The 16,342-nt window shown below is 37.5% G+C and overlaps 3 protein-coding genes across 3 annotated transcripts; 2 read left to right on the forward strand and 1 right to left on the reverse strand.

The window, feature by feature from the left end:
* The first annotated feature begins 284 nt into the window (after positions 1-284).
* LOC112203476 (F-box/kelch-repeat protein At3g06240) lies at positions 285-1,904 on the forward strand. The gene has a single exon (XM_024344443.2). The coding sequence runs from the start codon at positions 721-723 to the stop codon at positions 1,891-1,893; it is 1,173 nt and encodes a 390-aa protein (XP_024200211.2). The 5' UTR covers positions 285-720; the 3' UTR covers positions 1,894-1,904.
* Positions 1,905-8,506: 6,602 nt separating this feature from the next.
* LOC112202549 lies at positions 8,507-9,443 on the reverse strand. Its single transcript, XM_024343558.2, has 3 exons — positions 9,268-9,443; positions 9,109-9,171; positions 8,507-8,971 (listed from the first exon to the last, which is right to left on the reverse strand). Exons 1-3 carry the CDS (start codon positions 9,383-9,385, stop codon positions 8,667-8,669), a joined length of 486 nt encoding a protein of 161 aa, XP_024199326.2. The 5' UTR covers positions 9,386-9,443; the 3' UTR covers positions 8,507-8,666.
* A 958-nt stretch (positions 9,444-10,401) lies between these two features.
* Positions 10,402-15,343, forward strand: LOC112168389 (gamma-glutamyl hydrolase 2). The gene is made up of 10 exons (XM_024305511.2): positions 10,402-11,011; positions 11,487-11,573; positions 12,145-12,234; positions 12,786-12,877; positions 13,368-13,428; positions 13,899-13,988; positions 14,079-14,141; positions 14,601-14,683; positions 15,015-15,113; positions 15,203-15,343. Exons 1-10 carry the CDS (start codon positions 10,559-10,561, stop codon positions 15,255-15,257), a joined length of 1,173 nt encoding a protein of 390 aa, XP_024161279.1. The 5' UTR covers positions 10,402-10,558; the 3' UTR covers positions 15,258-15,343.
* Positions 15,344-16,342: the final 999 nt, after the last annotated feature.

Raw genomic sequence — 16,342 nt, forward strand, 5'->3', positions numbered from 1 at the left:
TTCGACTACAACTTCGATCACTTGCTCAATGTAAAGGAACTAACTTTAACACCTCCAGTCAAAAAAAATTAAAACTCCATCATTATAGTATACTGAAAACCAGTTCATGAATCAAAAACATATGCCATTATCAAAAACACATACCAGTATGATCACTTCTAAATTTCTCAAAGGCTCAAGCCCGGTATCTTTTCCTTCCTCAGCGCCGATCTGCGGTCTTCCGATGGACGCCGATGACAATCTCGGATCTTTCTATCAATCTTCTCGATTTCCATGCTCATTCGTCAAGCCCAATAACTGTTCCTTCTTTAACACCAACACTCGAATCTAATTTCACCGGCGATGTTGCAGATCTACGGTTTTTTTTTTTTTTTGCTGGGCTTCGGTTTGGAGTTTGGAGGCGTCGAGGTGAGTGAGAACGTGAAAACTGAAAACAGCCCTAATCATATGTCAAAAGCAATCAGACTGGTAAAAAAAAAAATTTACCAAGTCAAACAGGGCTTTTTTGGTTTGCCACTGTTCTGTCAGCGTTTATACCCCACGCGCTGTTAACAGACAATTAACTCCCACTATGGTTTTAGGAAAGTAACAGGCCCCAGAACCTAAAATGGACTAGGAAAAGGATCGAGGTCGGCAAAACTTCATAAATATCTCCTATAAATAATCTCCCATTGCGTGCTTTCGATCTCTTTGTTTTTCTAGAAGTCTTCCACAAGCGCAATGGGGAACATCATCTTCATCTCTTTATCATGCTATGGCGTTCTTTCCCGTTGCTGGGATTCCATCACCAGACGAGCGACATATGTAGGGCTTGAAGGTGCTTTGAGCAACCCCTCTCCCTCATGGGATGGTTATATTAACGATGACCTAATTGTTGAGATACTGTCGCGGCTTCCAGCCAAATCTTTACTACGGTTTCGTTGTGTATGCAAGTCATGGCTTGCTTTGATCTCTGATCCCTATTTTGCTAGGAAGCACATCAGCACATACAACAACAGGTTGAAGCTTCTTGAGACAGTCAATCCCACCAGATCCATAGACTTCGAAGCAATATTAAAGGATGACGATCGGGTGGGATATACCGTCCTACCAGAAGCACCAAGATTATGGGTTCTGGGTTCCTGCAATGGCTTGATATGCCGGGAAGAAGACGAGGGAGGTGATCTTATCTTATGGAACCCTTCTACTCAAGATACATACAAGTTACCGGAACAAATTAAAACTAGAAATCGTCAGTTTTTTGGATTTGGTTATGATTCCACCAATGAAGATTACAAGGTCATAGTAGGCCTTGAAACCGAAATTACAGTCTTTACATTAAAAACCGGCTCATGGAAGATTGTTGAACAGTCCGAGTACGTTGGAAGGTTTTGTGGGGAGGGGTGCTTATTGAACGGAGCTCTACATTGGCTAGAGGACAGTCGGTCAAAATTCACAATAATCTCTTTTGATCTGGTGGAGGAGAAATTTCAGGAGTTGCCACCACCCGATATTTGGAGGAGGAAAGAAGTCTCCCTTGGTATTGGGAAAACTATTGGCAACTGTCTCTTCCTATATCTTTATGATTACAAGCGTCATACATCCCAAACAGGTATTGCATTTACAATATGGGTGCTGAACGAATATGGGGTGAATGAATCTTGGACTATAGTTGTTCAAATTCCTTCTTCTAGTCTATCTCCTTGTCATATTTTTGATTATGAACCGATTTTGGTTTTAGAGGATGATAAAGTTTTGATGAATCGGATCAGCAATAGAAGCGAGTGGAACCAATTGGTATTGTATAATCCCAAGGAAAACCGTCAAAAGAAATATAGGCGTCTTATTCATGACTATTACATAATGCCCAAATTATACGTGGAGACTTTAGTATCGCCAAAAACAGGTAGATAGTGGTTCATACTCTCAAAATTAATGAAGCGTGGGTTAGTCGATCTTTGCTATTGTGGAACTTTTTGGGTTTCTTTCTTTAGTTTAATAACATTCAGAGTTGGACAATTTGTTTATTTTTAATTTGACTTGAGTTATAATAATCTTTGTATTAAGCTGGCATGTTATTCAAATTTTCTGCGTGAGCTTTGGCATGCCGCATGCTAGCTTCTTTCTCGTTTAGCTCTCTCTCTCTCTCTCCCTCCCTCATGGGCAGTACATATTGCAACTTTTAGACAACCCATTGTTTCAAAATTTTTAACAATATAATATACTACTGTATTGCATGTAATCTTTTGACAACCAACTTTGTATGTGGTCATTAATTTTATTGGTATTGTCAATAATTAAATAAATTTATTACAAATCCAAAAATCTGCTGATATTTTTATTTGTGTGCGAACGTGTATAAAAATTCATCATTCCGTACTGAATCCCATTCAGCCAACTATGTAAAAGACAAGTACACCATACATCCATTCAACACCAAATTGTTTGATCCATCTAGAGTAGTGAAAAACAAACAAAACTATCGATTTAATGGATAGCTGCTATTCGTAGTATGTGAAGTTGTGAATTGAGAATTTGATGAGATCGTGTCTTGTGGAATCGCTAATTCATCGATCTGCTTGTCGACAAGCTAAGTTTGAAGATGATTCACAGTAATGGTGGTCGGTGGTTGTGCTGCAGTGGAGGACGACTTACAAACTCCTCTAATTGGGGCTGGGGTCTCCATTTTGGTATTTGGACTTGGAATTCAATGGTGTGGCTCTAAATACTGGCTCCTCATGCTCTTGTCGATGCTAGCTATTTCTATTAAAAATGGACAGTTAAGTTGTCTGTTTGGCTGCAAATCGGAAGCGACGCGCGAACCGTAGCTCCACGGCCTCTCCGACGACGCCGATTACGTGGCCTCTCTTTTTCTCTCTGGAAATCGGAAGCGATGCACGAACTGGAGCAAAGCTCGAGGCCGTCATCAAGGACTACTTGAACAAGTCAGGGTTTAAGCGGTGGAAGAAGATTTACGGCGAGAAGAAGGTTCGCTTGGTAGCGTCACCGTCTGTGACGCCGGTTGTCTCGCTATCCCACTCGCTAAGGAAGGCGTCGTCGTCACCGCCACTGACATTTTCGCCGTAATGATGGAGAAAGTTTGATTTTGGAATGGGTTTGAAATTTTCTTTCCCAGGAATTTTATTTATTTTCTACTGGCAGCGACATCTAGTCCAATTTTGCACACCACTTGTTTGTGTAAATGTCCCAATGAATCTGCTAGATCCGTATGTTGAGTCATTGACATATAGAATGATTCTGACGTTGGGGTTTAATCATTATATGCACAAAGATTGAATTTTTCATTCATTGCCCACCTTGCTTCTGGGAGTTCTCAGAGCCCAACTTCTGTAGTTCCTGGTGATTCCAAGTCTGATTCATCAAGACACAGGAGGCATTCTATCTTCTAGGGTGGTATCTTATATTCTTATTTGAATCAAGTGAGGAAAATTCAACTGCCAAGTGTACAAAATGGTAGGATTCGTAGTAGCTAATAATCATGTTGTTCTTATTTGAATCAAGTGAGGAAAATTCAACAGCCAAGTGTACAAAATGGTAGGATTCGTAGTAGCTAATAATCATGTTGTCTTTCTTTGGCCGGCATATTATTTTTTCAAATGAAAATTGCTATTGGGTTTTGGCTTTTGGGTAAGTCTTGGTAAAGGCTTGGTGCAAATGTAATGCAATTATTTTGGGTTTTGGCCTTTAGAGATAATTGTTGGGTGTTAAAGAGTTTTCTTTCTCCAATAAAATTCTTCTATTGAGGGTCTGTAAAAGTTTTGTTGCCCCTCAATAAATTTTTAAGGCCCCCAATAAAAGATTTTGAATGAAAGACTTTGAATTGATATCATCTCTCCATTTTCGTCGATCAAAGTTTTATTTGTCTAATTTTATAGAGATTAGTCCCCCTTTCAAATACCCAAATTTTATTAGTTTATTGCCCCCACCCCCCAACAAAAGATTTTGAATTGATGTAATATTCTCATCTTCTTCCTCAATCAAAGTTTTATTTGTCTAATTTTAGGGAGATTAGTCCCCTTTTTAAATGCCCAAACTTTATTGGTTTTATTGCACCCCAATAAAGTATTTTGAATTAATTTATGACACGTTTACTTACTTGGAATGAAAAATAATCATGAATTGGATTGATTCTGGAGGAGTTGATTCCTAAACCCCCCTCCCCCCCCCCTTCGTAATTAAATTCCTGAGTATTCAGGAATTGATTCCTTATAAGGAGGTGAGACCTACACCGATTCTGATTCCTTCATGTGTTAGTAAACGCATGAATATTTTTATCCGGAATCATTCCGATTTCTTTATGTGTTAGTAAACGTATGATTAGTTTTACCCCGTAATCATTACCTCCCATTCCAAGTAAGTAAACGTGCCCTTAATCTGCTCGTTGTCTTCCTCAATCAAATATTTAGTTCTCTAATTTTTTAGGGAGATTAGCCTCCCCTTCCAAATGCCCAAATTTTATTGGTTGTTTAGCCTCCAATAAACTTTTATTGCCCCCCAATAAAAATCTATTTTATTATAGGGCAATATAAGTCTTTAATGACCTATGAGATCATCGACGACATTTTTGGTGACCTCCGGTGAGGTTTTCGGGGAAGTCCAGCTGGCAATAGGTGACCGGAGTCTGGCGATCGGTGACTGAATTTCGGTGGCTGGAGTCTAACAAAGTCTACTATGGCGAATTGGGTGGTGCATTTGAAAGTATATTTTGTAGTGCGATCTGTTTTTTGTGTGAGTTGAATGTGTATATTGTGTTGTTCTTTTTCATATGATAATGTTCAATGTGTTGATTGAATTTTAGAATTATACTTGTCTAGGCCCCCAAGCCCTCACTGGACCTCTCACAAATCCAGATAATGTCTTTCGTTGATCATTATCTTGCGAAACTTGTTGAAGTATGCTTTGACATACCGTGAGGTCATTGCCATCTTGATGCAAAGTCATGTTTTGGTCGATGGGAACGTTAGGCCGGACTGATAAGACTTATCCTTCTGGTTTCATGGGTACGTGCAGCGCTGCCTCCTTTTCTATATTACTGCTTCATTGTTCTTTATCCTCTTATTTTATTTCTTAGCTATGGAGTTTAATATTGAATAAATTCTCTTAAAAAAAAAAATATTACTGGCAGCAAGTGATTTATAGGAGGTCTTTCCTTTTGGGTGCCTTTTGTTTTTTCGTAGGTTGTAAAATTTATCAGTGGTCTTGATTTTGGAATGTGGCACTTTTTTAACATTTGGCTTTACTTTGACACAGGCCTCATCATGGGTCAGGCTAGGGCCAGCCCTACCCTAAAATTTAGGGCTTAGGGTAGGGTCGGGCCGGGCTGAGGCCTCAAAATGCAAACCCTTACCCGCCCTTAAGGCCCGTTTTGCAAGGGCCAAAAGGGCTGGGCCGGGCCAGCCTTTCCGAATAGGGTCAGGTCGGGCTTTTGTCTAACTCACATAAAACCAAATTTTGCTAATTATAAAATTAAAAAAAAAAAAAAAAAAAAACATCACTGAGTACTTTGATATTTCAGAACCTAAGTTAATACAAATAATTACAAATCCCACATAAACTCAAGTCTCAAACTCACATTCTCAGTTCCTCAATCTCACTGATTAATTGCACTGAGGCACTGAGGCTACAAAAACTGATTTGATACAAGAACTGATCGAGTCCTCATCAATTCCCAAAAACCTTGTAATGTTTGATACAAAAATTGTATCAATTCCCAAAAAGTTGCAAAGGTTTGTTGTTTGCACAATCAAGTCTTCACCAAACAAAGAACCTGCACAAAAACATATAAATAATTTAGAAATTGGACATATATTTCAGTTCACACAAAAAAACACAAACAAAACATACCAACTAGACACATATATATACATATTCAGTGATTTAACAGACTGAAAATTTTGCCCGTTGCTTTATATAAACTCTTTAAAGTGTAAATTACTCAAATAATCAATACATAACATCACTGCCATCAACAAACTGAATGGGAATGAGAGATTACCTCACCAAGTGGGTTAAATCCACATTCCATACCTGTCACTACATGTCCAGCATTTAGGTACAGCCAAAGTGTGAAAAATTTATTTTGTATTACATCTGGTAATAGATAGGAAATGTTTAAAGATTCCTTTTTAAATTTTTACTACTACTTTTACATTTCTTTCAGTATGTAGTTAGAAATAAAAGCATGGATAACCAATCCAATTGCAAAATTCTGGGGAAAATTCACAACTTTCAGTCCACATTACAATTTGGATTTAAACATAGTTATTGTCATGCCCCGAATTTTGAATAACAAATTCAAATCCGAAACATGAATAATAACCAATACAAATAACGTCCTGAATTTTTTCTTAACCAACGTCTCACAAACCAACATAAATAAAATCTTAAGTCCGAAAGAGTCTACAACCACACCAAAATAGGTTAAGTGCAGCACTTATCACCGATGCCGTACTCCGCTCGATCTCCACCCTGATACTCCTGACCTGCAGGGTTATCTGCTGCACCGTTTGAATAGTGTACCGGGATTGCAAACACAAAACCCTGTAAGCTTTTTGCAAAGCTCGTGTGTAAATAAGAAATGAACGGTTGATTTATTAAATCACAATTCTTTTAATTCAAGTAAAACAATCCAACAAACTGAACACACACAACAACCCCAGCAATTTAATCAACAACCCAACTCACGTGGCACAAAGTACTCACAATACAATAACCTAGTTACCACCATGACCGTACTCCCACAACAGACTAGAGCTCTATCTGAATCGTTACCTGTCACCTTGGCCCAGGTGCAAGCATCCGATATACTTCGGTTACTACTATAACTGTCGAACTTTGGGCATTTCTGCCCGGAGAACAAAAATACTTCGTTTATCACAATGATAACCGTCGAACTTTGGACATTTCTGCCCTCAGAACAAAACACTCTGGTTATTATAACCATCGAACTCTGGACATTTCAGTCCGCATAACAAAATATAAACAGAATCCCACCCGATTCACAATATCACGTCTTCACCCAAATCATACTCACAACAATACCAATTATCATAATATTCATGGCAAATAAATCTTTCATTCAAGTATATAAATGAATCATCAAAAAACCACATATTTCAATGTCACACCATTCCGTATAAAATGACGTAAATATATATATATATATATATATATATATACACGTAATCATCCACTCAGGAATAACCACTAATACCAACTATATATATATATATATATATATGTAATCATCCACTCAGGAATAACCACTAATACCAACTATAGTTTACACATAGTAAAACCAAGAAATTCATTTTCTTATATACTTTAAATCTCATTTTCTTAAAATCATTTTCTCACACATAACAATTAATTGTGAAATAAGGAAATTTGAATTGTAAATGAACCATGTGAGATTTACTCACCTCCAATCCCGCTGTGTCTTCTCAACAGCTTAAAATACAGTTCACAATCGTCCACCAACTCAAACCGTCAATTACCTAACTAAATACGATAATTAACTTAGCGTACAATTCAAAAATGCACTTATCTGAAGATCCAATGGTCGGATCTTCACCCGTGACCACATAAAGTTATCGGAACAGTCCTACGATCATTATATAAAAACTACAAGTCGATTAGACGATCCGATTGGCACAGATCACAAATCAAACTATCGAAATCGATCGAAATTGTAAAATTCATAACTTAATCATACGATCTCCAAAATTCATGAATGCTAATTCTTTTGTTCATATTCCACTTTTTAAAGCTTATCTAACCACATTATTGTTATTTTGGTATTTTGTTACTTTTGTTCATTAATTGGTCTTGATCTTGCAGGTGTGAAAAGATTTACTTGTCTTTGCTACTGATTTTGGCTTGGAAAATCACTTGCTATAAGGGTATTATATATTAAAGGTACTACTCTGGACATGACCTTTTTCTTGAATGAACTATCAGGACATTAAATTCTCAGTTGAATTCACAGCATGCTCTATACTGCTTCCGATTAAGCAGCTGAACATAACAAACCATTTAAAGCTGAGGTATAAAAACCCAGGATTCAACTATACTGTAAGATCATGACTGCCATGTTTGAGTTCTTGGAAAAATCCAGTATGATATCTTCTGCCATCTTCTTGGCTTTTACCTACAGATCGATTGGAACCTGACCATGACAGAGAACAAAATTTTCATATCTACCACAGCTTTGATCCAGGTATTAGTGTCTGTTGTATGGTTTGATGTATAAAACAATAAACATATGATAATACACTTGTACAGATAACAGACTAAGATAATGAATTATTGGCACTGCCTGTTTATGTTTTTGTATATAATGGCCATGTGATTTTGGTGGACGGGTATGATTCTATATTAACATTTATAACGGTACAACTAGCTTCTATCGATCATGTAACTGTTTTCTTCCCTATTGTAATGAGGATTAAAATGACACACACACAAACTCTGAATATCTATCGAGCTACACATCTAGATAGTGTTTGAATTTCATCATGACTGTCGATCTTTATCAAACAAACAAATAAACCACAAGCTAATAGCAGATTTGAAATTGAAGCCAACGTCGTACAATTGATTTACGAATTTGGTAGATCTAAACTAAATAAATAATCCAAGAGGAGCTAGCTAAGGTGGTATTGGCCTTATTGGAGACAAGAAGGAGGATCAAAGTCGCAATCGTTGTCGCTGGAATTCATAGAGCAGGTATCTTCCCAGTGTTTACCGATAGCTCCACAACAGTTACAACGCATGAGATATTCATAATGTTCTTCCTTGTGGTCTGGATCATCCTCATTTTCACATGGACCGTCATCACAAATCCTACAAAGGGTTACATATCCCTCTGATTTGTCCGGGCAATTTATAGTTTCGTGGTCGCCATTCCCTTTACAGATCAAACAAAACACAAGTTTTGGTTTTACTTCGTCGCTGCCTGTTTGCGGTTCCACTGTTAAAAAAAAAAAAAAAAAAAAAAACTGTGATTGTAATGACGAACTCCCAAAACCTTATATTCACAAAAGTAGGCTCACAGAAATTGCTGATAATCTTTCCCCTAAAACAAAATTACAGAAATCAAAAGCATACCAGGAGACTGAGGGCGCTCAAGGATCTTCTCCGGCTCTTCTGGTCCAGGATCTCCGGCTGTGTCTGTGTCAAAGAGAGAAAGTTGGGGAGTTAGGTTATCGCTTAGGGCTTGGAGCGTTAACATGAGATGAGAGAATACTAAACACTCAAAAAACTAACCTTCTTTTCCTCGAAAGAAGCAGAAAAGACCAACAAAATTCCAGATCATCTTCCTCCGGAATCCTGATGTAAAAATCGTAATCATACCGGAAATCACAGGGTGCACGAGGTTGTACATAAAGCTTCCAAATAGACGGTTTTCTGTGCGTGAAAGAGAGCAAGAGAGTACAGAAGTTGGGTTTGTAAATTGTGGGATTAGGTTTTTAGTATATATACATATGTTATGCTCTTAAAAAATAAGGGTAAAGTAATTACTAATCAAATTAGGACAAGAAAAGAGACTGTACTTTCCTATTCCTATTCTGTGTTTTGAATTTTCTTACTTGCCCAGTAACGAAAACTCATAAAAAAATTTAATTTCACATCTCATGAGAAAGAGAAATGAATTTTATTTTATTTTTTGTGAACCAAACACCAAAATGGGAAGTTACTATGTAGTTCACTGGATTTTTAAAAATGTATAAGAAATGAACTTCCAGGACATCATATTATGAATTTCGTAGACCATGCTTACGATTGTTGGAATGTACATTTTGATTTAAGCTACCAATTGCCAATGCATCATTTTGGTATTTAATCATTTATATTAAATATGATATTTTAATTTTTGGTAAATAATATCAAATAAGTTATTCTCGACCTCCTTGCAATCTTAAATGACATGTTTTTGCTTTCCTTTCCTGTACCAACCAAACACTAGAGGGAAAATCAAATGGTCTTTCTTGAATACTTTTCCTATTTTACTAAACATAGGAGAGGAAACCTGATAAGAATTTTAATTTCCCATCCTCATAAAAAAGACATGAGAATTGATTTACCTTCCGTGAACCAAACAAAGCCTTAATCTCAAAACAACATGACTCCCCCTAAGTAGTACAAATTATTAAAGTCCGAGAGAAATTAGTTATTTCACCTCATCTTTTGTTGAAAGCTAAAGTTTCTCAAGATTACGTTTTTCCTTTTATCTTTCCATACTTTATTTTAGTCCCGGGTCTCTCAAACTCTCAATTATTGGCCAGACAAAAAAAAAAAAAAAACCTCTCTACTATTTTGTCGCACGTTTACGGCGAGAGCCATTTATCCCACGAGTAATAAAATTAAAATTATACTAATCCGACTAATTTTGACTCCACGTTCAAATTGCCGTACTGAGAGACTACTCCACTCCTCCAGGCTTTGAGCTCTCACAAGTCACACCTTCGCTTATAAACAATCTCCCCCATTTCTCTCTTTCTTTCATCGAATTCATCTCCCTCCATGCCAACCCAAACTCGCTTCCCTCTTCCCCAAAATGCCCTCCCCCTTTCTCGCTAATCCCACCTCTATCCCTCCTCCCAACTCCGCCGAGTCCACCTCCTCCGACGCCCCAAACGACGCCGTTCCCGCCTCCTCCTCCTCCTCCTCCTCGCGCTGCTCGGAAATGTGGAACTATCTCTGGATCCCCTTCCTGATTTCCCTCTCCAAGGAGCTCACCTCCGCCAAGGCGCAGTCCACGCCGACGATTCTGCTCCCGAGTCAACTCGCTGGCTCCGACTCGTCGCAGAGGTGTACGGCGCTCGACCCCAAGCTCAATTACCGCCCGGTGATCGGTATTCTCAGCCATCCCGGCGACGGCGCCTCCGGTCGGCTCAGTAATGCTACCGGTACTTCCTACATCGCCGCCTCCTACGTCAAGTTCGTTGAATCCGCCGGTGCTCGCGTTATTCCGCTCATCTACAACGAGCCTTCTGATGTTCTCTTCCAGGTAATCAATCACTTCTGCAATTTGGTTTGTGATTATAGTTCCTTTGCTTTGATCAAAGTTCATAATTGAATAGTGTGTGGCTATGATTGTGATCGGTTTGAGCTATATGAAGAAGAAGAAGTTGATTCTCTGTTTTTTAGCTCAGCTTTTTGGTTATTAGATCAAAATCTGCTTTGTTCAGTTGTTCATGCTCTTATCTAGTTAAAGAATTCCACTTTTATTTGTTTATTTATTACTTTTCACTTTATGGAAAACAGAACTACTAAAGAAGGATTTACCTTTCAACCAAAAGTTAAGTTGATCATTGTGGACTTCAGTTTTGTGTCTCTTTCTTTTGTGCCCAGCAAATGGTGTGCTTTATGTACTCTGTTTCGATTTGTATATATGTTAGTTTTGCTATCGTTTGCTTAGGATGAGGAATAATGTGAACTGTGGTAGTTTGGTCATGTGCTTACTATATCCAGCTGCACTGCAGAAGCTCAATCTGGTCAATGGCGTGCTTTTCACTGGAGGCTGGGCTAAAAGTGGGCGGTACTATGGAGTTGCTGAGAAAATATTTAAGGTACTGTACATTCTTTGCAAAGAATTCCATACTTTCTGCATGAAATGCTGGTCAATGCAAAACATTTTGAATATCCCAATGCACTTGTAGTAGCTCACGCTGGTCCCAGCATTAAACCCTGCTGCCATTTCCATTCAAGGTGCCAGTAGCAAAATGGACTAATATGAGTCATCACAGCATAAATATCGTGATGCTCATAATGCATGGACATGATATTAAGCTTAGTATCATGTAACTGTCCAAAATCATCAGCATCAAACATAATTTCTATGTACCACAGCCTACACTAGGCAAAAGAAAATTCTGATTATGCAGGTTAGACCGAAGAGCTAAATGGGGCTTGGAAGTGAATGGTAGAAGAGACATGGGATGTTGATAGTTTGAGTATGTATTGCAACCGTGGCATTGTTGTCATGGTCAGCTAGCATCAAAAGTTTCAAGGCTTCCCTTCACAAAATTTCCTGTAGGATAGTTCCACTGCTTTTCTTAGTGATTTATCTATGTCCACTATTCAAAAGCAGTGTATCTACTTAAGTACTTATATCAGCTATTCTCTTATTGTTGTCTGCAGATGATTTTAAAGAAGAATGATGCTGGTGACCATTTTCCATTATATGCCATCTGCTTGGGTTTCGAACTTCTAACAATGATCATCAGCAAGGTAAATCATCCAGTTCATAATTCACTGTAACTATTCAGTCTCTTGCAGTTCAAATTGCATTTTGTTTTTGGCCTTTTTTAGTACAATATATGCCTACTAATCACTTTCGATGATCAGATTCAATGCAGTCAATTTTATTATTTCCAATGATGCTTTAAATGATTCAATTGTTGAGAGAAGTAAACTAGGATTTCTGGTTCTTGGGTAACACCTTATGCATGATGAAACAATCTCAACTATTTACTGCATGTGTGCTATTCCCACCCTAGTGAAAGGCCTTCTTTGGTTTCTTAGGTTGATACAACTTGAGACTTCAAAAAACAAAACACCCTTTTCACGAGTTAGAAGAAGTTGAATGTACTACTTTGCATTCACAGTTGAAATTGTGGAACAATTGTTCGTTGTCAATCTGAATCACCTTAGTTCAGTTAGATGTAGTGTTAATTTTAACTTTTGTATTTCTTATCTATATATATGTCTCAACAATGCCTTTTATAGAATTGTCTCAGTTTCATGCATGACCATTTTCTTTCTTTCTTTCTTCATAACAGAACAAGAAAATTCTGGAGTCATTCAGTGCTGCAGATATGGCATCAACTTTACAATTTACCGAGACAAATATTGAGGGAACTGTGTTTCAAAGGTATATACCTCGTAATATGGTTTTGCCATTCATGCTGTATGTACTTGCGCTTTACAAGGCCTCTACCTCTCATTAAACAAAATTTTTATTAATAATATTTAAGTCAGTCTTTCACGTTTTTCTTCAAACAGTGTGCATTGATCACCCTTAACATGATCCATGATCCATTATCGAAACAAACTGTGAAATCTATGAGCATGTGCGTAAACGAAACACTATAGTTTTGATTTTTACAGCTGTACAAGCAGCATGTTAATTGTTTGCTGGGCCTCTAAAAGCTACCTTGAATTCGTGGTGGAACAAGTGAATTTCCATTTGTTATCTCTGTTTAGTGGTTATGACATTTATTCTCATCATGACTGGGAGGATGGTTGATATCTAGAGTTGTATGGTCTTATTTTTATAAACTTATTTTGATGTAGAAACTTCTGTGGTTACCGAATACCCCGGCTGATTTAATTTTTGTGACCTCCGAATGATTGTTTTGCAGATTTCCGCCTGATTTGCTTAGAAAGTTGAGCACAGATTGTATTGTCATGCAAAACCACCATGTGAGTTATAATGAACTTTATTATCTATGCCTATAAGCACAGTCCTGAATAATCACCTGAAAATAAATTATCTGGTTAAATCTTAGCATTGTTTATCTCTTTTTTCACGCGTAACCCACTTTTTTTTTGGGTTCAGATGGGTAACCCACTTTAAAACATATATCATTGGCTTTTTTGTTCATTTGTTCTTCTAAATAATGAATTATTAATAGTCTGAGAAAGTTTAGATTGTTTCATTATGATGATGAGCTGTGGCCTATCATCTGACAAAGCTTGATGAGAATAATTTGATTCTTATATCATGACATTGCTGAATGTTGTTGAGACTTGAGACAAGGATTTTTGTCGCTTCTGCTTCTCTGAACTATGCATTTTGGTTTTGGTCCTGCTTTAATCTATATGATTATGATTACAAAGCAAACTATTGGTTTTCTAAAGTAACCCGAGTTTACAATGATTCAATGCAACAGTATGGTATCTCACCAGAGACGTTGGAAGAGAGCCAAGATCTATCAAGTTTTTTTAAGATCTTGACAACCAGTACTGATAAAGATGATAAGGTAGTGGATCTTGTTACATGTTTTCCAAAATCAATTCCAAAATTTCCTTTTTCCCGTGAAGAATTCTAATTCTTGTAGCATTAATACCAGGTCTATGTCTCCACAGTACATGCATACCACTATCCTGTGACTGCCTTCCAATGGCATCCGGAGGTATTATTATAATGTTGTTATGTCTTTTGATTGTATGTGACTATTAATTTATTTAAGTCTGCCATAGCAGCAATAGCACAACAAAACACTGTTTACAAGTGGAAACATGTTGAGGTTCTTATATCTATTAGTGTCTTCACGGATATCTAACATGTGTTATTGTGGAATTTAACACAAAATAACATTTTTCTTTCCCACTTCAAACAATTGCAATATGGCTACATTTGTATTCTTAGAATTTGTTCAAATAACTATTTCCATAAAGCCAGTAAAGCTTTGCATTGTAACATAAATAATTGGATGAACCCTGCAGATTAAGTGAAGAATAGTAGATTAAGAAAATGAATAGACTACTGACTAGTCTTTGTATTCTTCTCCCTCTGTTCTTGTCTCATATATTTTGGTTATTTACATATTGGAGCGTTTCCAATACATCTGTTAATTTCATATATGATGCAGAAAAATGCTTTTGAATGGGGGTTACCGATGATTCCACACTCAGAAGATGCCATTCACGTGACTCAGCACATAGCAAACTTTTTATCAGGTCAGGGCTTATGCTGTATCCTTCTTATGTTCTCCTTTGATTAAATTTCTATGTTAAACCTCAATATGTAGTGTACAACTCTCTTTAGGAAGGAAGAGGCCATGCAACAATTATCGGACGATGTTGAAATTTAGGTTTAGAACTGTACAAATGCATTATTAGTTTTTTCATTTTTCAAGGTATCAAATTTCAGAATACACGTAGAGCTGAAAAACTCGTGGGATTCCAAACATAAGTTAGATTCAGTATCTTACCGAAACAACAGTTACCTGGTTTATCCAACCAGAATGATAGAAAAGCCAAAACTCATTGCAATTGAATTTTTGATGCAGCGAGGCAAGGAAGTCATTAAACAGGCCACCTATTCAGGATGTCCTCGACAATCTCATCTACAATTACAGTCCAACATTTTGTGGGAAGGCAGGGTAAGCCAAAAGTGCCCTTGAAACTGCATTACTATTTTCTTTATTTGAGTTTACTAACTTCTAATTTTTCATATGCTTTCTGATTGTAGGAAGGGATACGATGAAGTTTACATCTTTAAACAACCTTCACTCGCACATTTGTAAATCGAAGTGTACGTGCAAATTTGTAATAATGGACGATGAAAGTGAAAATATGTAATGAGCATTTCAACTCCAAACATTTGTATTTATAAGGCAGTAGACCTCTCATTTAGGGGTCGTCAACGGCCCGGCCCGGCCCATTCATAGCGGGCTTGGGCCGGGCCTTGCTATATTTTTAAATAATTGCGGGCCGGGCCGGGCCGGGCTTTATTAAAAATCAAAGGATCCAAGTCCGTCCATATAAAGCGGGCCTTGCGGGCTTTTTCGGGCCGGGCCGGGCTTGGCCTTGCGGGCTTTTTTGGGCCGGGCCTTGCGGGATTTATTTATAAATAAATATTTAAAGACACAAGTATTTTTTTTTTAATCAAGCTTTGGAAATTCAATGGATAATGATCAAATACAACCAAAAATAACATATCTATATAACTATATTGTACCAAAAAAAATCTATATTTATATATAGATACTAATTTATTGATAAATAAATTTTTAAAGACACTAATTTTTTATAGGGAAAAAAATACAAACAGTACTCCAACTAAGGCCCGTTCTAAATTTCTATACCCAAGTTTTTGAAACTATCACAATGGTACCCAAAATTGTCAGCCCGACCCAACATTCGTACCTGCCGTCCATGACGGCGTTAAACTATTATACCAGGTGACATATTTTGAGGGGTAATTCCGTCCCAACGTTTTTTTTTTCACTTAATTAATAACCACTCTGGTTACTTTCTCCTTTCCCACTCTTGCGGCATAACTGCGATGATCATCTCGAACAATTGATCTTCAGAAATGCAAGACTCATTGGAATCAAACCCAGACTTCAAACTCAGGCAGCGAGTCCACTCCACGGGTGACCCCCGTCGAATCAAGACAGTGGAGGTACTTGGGACACGTTGAAGGCTATTCGGCCACATGGGTCGGAGTCGATTAGGACAACAGAGATGGCAAGCATGATGGGTCGATCAATGGGGTCAAGTATTTCTAGGAAAGCTTTAAAAGATTTGGCTTTTTTGTTCGAGCCCACAATAAGCTCTGGAATTTCATTGCTGCAAGCTCTTGAGCTTGTGTAAAATGTTCAACTTG

Source organism: Rosa chinensis, chromosome 5 (assembly GCF_002994745.2).
Source record: "Rosa chinensis cultivar Old Blush chromosome 5, RchiOBHm-V2, whole genome shotgun sequence".
In the NCBI taxonomy this organism is placed as follows: domain Eukaryota; kingdom Viridiplantae; phylum Streptophyta; class Magnoliopsida; order Rosales; family Rosaceae; genus Rosa; species Rosa chinensis.

What these genes read in the sequence shown, in the direction of transcription:
- LOC112203476 (XM_024344443.2), top strand. Translation starts at nt 721, where the DNA reads ATGGGGAACATCATCTTCATCTCTTTATCATGCTATGGCGTTCTTTCC.
- LOC112168389 (XM_024305511.2), top strand. Translation starts at nt 10,559, where the DNA reads ATGCCCTCCCCCTTTCTCGCTAATCCCACCTCTATCCCTCCTCCCAAC. An exon ending in CTTCTGATGTTCTCTTCCAG is followed by an intron (nt 11,012 to 11,486) that starts GTAATCAATCAC and finishes GCTGCACTGCAG; the next exon opens with AAGCTCAATCTGGTCAATGG. An exon ending in GTACTGATAAAGATGATAAG is followed by an intron (nt 13,989 to 14,078) that starts GTAGTGGATCTT and finishes CATTAATACCAG; the next exon opens with GTCTATGTCTCCACAGTACA.
- LOC112202549 (XM_024343558.2), bottom strand. Translation starts at nt 9,385, where the DNA reads ATGTACAACCTCGTGCACCCTGTGATTTCCGGTATGATTACGATTTTT. An exon ending in CTTCTTTCGAGGAAAAGAAG is followed by an intron (nt 9,172 to 9,267) that starts GTTAGTTTTTTG and finishes TCTTTGACACAG; the next exon opens with ACACAGCCGGAGATCCTGGA. An exon ending in TGAGCGCCCTCAGTCTCCTG is followed by an intron (nt 8,972 to 9,108) that starts GTATGCTTTTGA and finishes TTTTTTTAACAG; the next exon opens with TGGAACCGCAAACAGGCAGC.